We start from the raw sequence: 4,860 nt of genomic DNA, 5'->3' as shown, positions 1-4,860 counted from the left end.
GGAACGAGCGTGAGAAATGGATATCAGCCTACTTCAAAGATATTTTCTACGCCAAAATGACATCCACACAACGAAGTGAGAGCATGAACTATGTGCTCAAGAAGAACTTTGTAAGTGAGAGACAAAACCTACACTGGTTTGTCAGCCAGGTAAACTCCTGCGTCAAAACCAGGAGGTAGACAGAGAACCAAGAGACAATGGGTAACAGGGTATAGCTCTATCACCTGTCATGAGACAAAAAAACATGCTTACTAAAGTAAAACTTTATTAGTTAAACAAGTTTTTGCTGCGAGAAAACTAACAATTTGGTCATCATTCTTGCATGTGCAGAAGGAACAAAACACGCTGACCTTCTATGGGTTTGACACCCAGATGGCAAAGGTTTACTCGCGAGCTGTGTACAACGAGATCAGAAAAAGGCTAAAACTGAGCACACTCTTCACGGCGACAGAGACAGAAGAGCCCACAAAGTACCTCGTGCACTACAACAACCGCAAAAATTGTCTGCATGGTCTCAGCACGCGTTCCAGGTGGTTGCAGACCCCGTGGGAGAAACATATGAGTGCGAGTGCAGGCTATGGGACCACGCAGGTGAGGACTACAAAAAAAGATGTTACATACTGTACTACTTTATTTGCAAAGTTTTTGTTCGAATGAAATGACAAAAAAATGCACCACTTCCAAAAACAATACAGGTCTTTTCTGCGTGCATGTCCTGTGCATGATGCAAACAATTAAGGCTGCCAGTGTTCCAGAGAAATACATCCTCATGAGATACACCAAACGCCTGAACATCCAGCCAACATTCGACATAAATGACTTGAAGACAGTAGCGTCAAACAAGGCATCCCAATACTGCATTGAAAGCTCACTGCTGACACTCAACATGAGGGTGCACAGAAAAAGTTTGAGAAGCCAAGAGCAAATGGCGAGGTCGCGGGTCGTCATGGAGAAACTTGAACAAGAACTCGACGCCATGCATTATGCTGAAAATGGAGGTGTGACGGACAATGAAGCCATTGAGAAGGATATTGCTACAATGCTATCCGAGATGAATCATCTGGGAGCTGTTGACCCGTTCGACAATGAGGAAGAGGAGCAGCAGCAACCAGAGCTTGCCCATGTGCACACTCAAGAGCACCAACAAGCTCACATGCGAGATCATGAGCTTGATGGTGCTGTAGGTGAACGACATGACAACAACACATCCTACCAGCAGCAGCAGGAAAGAGTGATTAAACCACCCATATTCTGAAACACAAAGGGGAGGAAGAGCAAGACGCAAGCAGCGAAAGCAACAGCCAAAAAGCCGCCACGCCCCATCAAGCATGTGGAATTTGGCCCGGACGGCAAACCTCTCGGGATAAGGGCATGCGGATTCTGCAACGTCGTGAGCAACCATAACTACCACACATGCCCACTCCGCACAGATGGCACTGTCAACAAGCACAAGCAGATTGGAGCCACCCAGGTTTCTACCAATGGAGACAACACACGTAATAGCTACACTTGCCGCAAGTGTGGGGGAACTGACGGGCATAATGCCCGCACATGCAAATTGGGCAAGGAGGTCATTGGCGCTGAACAAACACAGGGCAAGGTGCAGAGTTCCAAAAAATCAAATGAAGACGATGAAGAAGAAGAGTTTGACGAGAATGACGACCAATCAGACAAAGACAATCAAGATGACAGTGTCGGGGATGAGGAAACTGAAACTGACGATGAAGCTGCCAAGGCTCAACCAGGAAAGGGCGCGGGCAAGGCACAACATTAGGGGCCGGTTACGAGAAGCTCAAGGCTGAACAACTGAACAATACATAGTGGTCTTAGTTGCCTCGGCACACAATGAGGAAACATTTCAGAAACACTATCATTACCAAAACTTATTTAGCTTTATCATCGATTTCTCGATCAGTACTATATTAAGATATAATTTGTGATTTGTGCCCGCTGAACCAGTGACATTATTATGTAAACCATTTGACAATCCTTTTGAATGCAGTCACAAATACACTTGAAAAAACTTATCTGGATTTATCTGACGCAAACGCTACTGTCGACCAGTAACTCAGCAGCAAAAATATGTCAAGGAAAAATTAAACTCTTATAGTACATCAGTACTGATAGTTCTCAGTCGTCAGTACAAAGGTAGAGTACACATCAGTACTGATATAATTTGTGATTTGTGCCCGCTGGAGCAGTCACATTATTATGTAAACCATTTGATAATCCTTTTGAATGCAGTCAGAAAATACATTTGTACTGACGAAAAACACTACTGTCGACCAGTAACTCAGCAAATTTTTTTAAGGAAAATTTAAACTCTTATAGTACATCAGTACTAATAATTCTCAGTCGTCAGTACAAAGGCAGAGTAAAACAAACACACCCGTGAACACCTCAAAGAACATCGTTTTGAAAAAACAAAGCTATGTCTGCTTCTGCTAGTCCCAATTCAGAAAGACCATGAGTACATAAAAATAATTACCTCAAACAAAAATGCTAATATAATACATTTTGTACTGATGAAAAATCTAATTTATCTGTAAAAAATACTCAAAGATTATCTTGATATAAACAATCCTTTAAAAAATACAAAAATTGTTTTAACATCAGACATAGTCTCACTGGTATTTGGTAAGTTCAATTACACTTCAATCACCAGTCCGAGTACCACAGTAGAGGAGTACAAACCTCCATCATCACCAACCCTGACACGTGCAAGTGGGATAAGCAGCTGATAAGTACAGCTTGACAAAGACGAATCAGTGCGACAGTAAAATGCCGTCATCACCACCCTTGAGACGTGCAAGTGGGATTTGGCAGGTCATAAGTACAACTTGACAAGACTAGTCAGTGCAGCAGTAAAAACAATTGGACTTGGACGGTTACTTCTTCCAGGCCACCACCCGCGCCACCCATTGGGTGGTTGCCACAAGGGACTGCACACACCACTACACCCACGCCCCCAACGAACTGCCTCCCACAAATCCCCGTCGACGCACTGCGAAAACCCCATTCTCTTCCATCTCTCCGTCATCCCCACAAACAACCATTGCCCTTCCATCTCCACTGCACCGAAACCACAAACTTCTCTCTCACAAGCCCACAACCGCCGGAGGAGGGCGATGGCAGAGGAACCCTCCACCAAGCGTCATCAAGATGAGCCGTCGGACAAGAGCAGCAACCTCGTCGACGTTCACGTCCCCGACGAGAAGCGCGAGTACACCAAAACCCTCAGAGAGGTTGAGCTCCACGGCAAGGAGACACTGGAGATCGTCTGCACCAGCGAACCAGACAAGGCCGACGAGGTGATCTCCAGACTCTGGAGGAAGCTTGGAGGCATGCTTCGTAGGATCGTCGGCGTTGGTGTGCACTACACCAACGAAGATGAACCTCCCCAGATGGCAGCAGTCTTGCAGTTGTGCGTCGATGACCTCTGCTTGGTGTACCACATCACAGCGGCCACAAAATGGTGAGCCATCCTACTCATTTGCCCTCTTTGGTTTATCTGTTTTATTAGTACTGTATCCTAAAAATCTCATCAGACTTGTTTCCCAACTAGATGTACTAGTGTGGTTTGTGAAAAGTGGATGCACTATTGCATTTTCTCAAGTAGATACACTATAGATGTATTTTTGAACCTGATGCACTAGATTACTATTTGGAAAATCTTGCGGAAGATTAATTTCTAAAGTTGATTTACTAGTGTAGTTTCTGAACTTGATCCAACAGTGTAGTTTATGTACTCGATGTATGAAAATGATGTTTCTGAACTTGATGTAGTGAAGTATTTTCTAAATTTGATCTAATGTTATTATCATAAGAAAATAAACTAAGGACTTGGTGAAGCACCGTTTATGTGTTATCCTATTCAACAAAAGTAAACTAAACTAGTACCAAAGCAGAACATACAACATTGACTGAAACTATGTATAATCCAAAAAATAAGAATAACATGATGTACTTAATTTAATTTCAGAACTTTGTTTACTAGTTTTTGAAGTACATTCATCCATTATTTATGCTACATAAACATCTACTTAATGGATTCATCGCTTGTAAAACAAAACAAAAATGAATAATTCAAAAATCAAAGTAATGCCGATTTTCAAAAATGTCTCTCCCCTTGCAGGCCCAAGCACCTGAACGAGTTGCAGCAGCATAAGAAGTTGTTCACATTTGCCGGTTTCCGCATTGAAAGCGACAAAGAGAAGCTAAAGTTATCCGGTTTGGAGATCAACCCCAACAAGTTCATCGACATTCAGCGCGAGTGGAGAGTTCCATACACCGGAAAAGAGTACGACTCCTTGACTGATGTTGCAGCTAGTGTCATCCACCCATTCTACAAAGGCATGAAGAAGAACATGAACACGCAGGAAGACTACAAACTGTGGGGGACCAGCCCGCTACCAGACAACCTCATCGAGTACACAGGAGTAGATGAATACACCACGTACAAGGCATGGAGCATGATCGACTACATCACAGATGGTTCGGAATTTGCAAACGAGCGGGAGGCTGCGAAATTCTACGACCACCCCTATTGCCCCTTTTAGGGATGAAGATACATCAGAGCCTGCCTTCGTTTTCCTTCCGCTAGTGCTTGCCTTTTATCTTGTTGTTTCAAATTAGTAGTTTGCTCTTGTTGGGTTGAACCAGTATGATTATGTCGTGCTTGTCATGGTTGAACAAGTTTATTTATGTCATCAAGTACAATGTTTTGCTTATGTCATTATATAAGTTTGGTAGCTTCGTATGTTGTTAATCCATCATTTCAAATTCAAAAGTAGCTTCTGAATGGAACTTTGTGGCTGCTCTAAAGTACTAGTTATGATGCAACAAATCACACAACATTGT

The 4,860-nt window shown here is 43.1% G+C and overlaps 1 protein-coding gene across 1 annotated transcript; it reads left to right on the top strand.

The window, feature by feature from the left end:
- The first annotated feature begins 3,128 nt into the window (after positions 1 to 3,128).
- On the top strand, positions 3,129 to 4,559 carry LOC147965776 (uncharacterized). The gene is made up of 2 exons (XM_087530602.1): positions 3,129 to 3,475; positions 4,136 to 4,559. The coding sequence occupies exons 1-2, from the start codon at positions 3,129 to 3,131 to the stop codon at positions 4,557 to 4,559; spliced, it is 771 nt and encodes a 256-aa protein (XP_087386728.1).
- The last annotated feature ends 301 nt before the right edge of the window (positions 4,560 to 4,860 follow it).

The sequence above is a fragment of the Triticum urartu genome, chromosome 6A (assembly GCF_056163025.1).
Source record: "Triticum urartu cultivar PI428250 chromosome 6A, HENAU_Tu73, whole genome shotgun sequence".
Lineage (NCBI taxonomy): Eukaryota > Viridiplantae > Streptophyta > Magnoliopsida > Poales > Poaceae > Triticum > Triticum urartu.
Note: the sequence above shows the minus strand (reverse complement) of the source record. Positions and strands in the feature narration are given on the sequence as shown.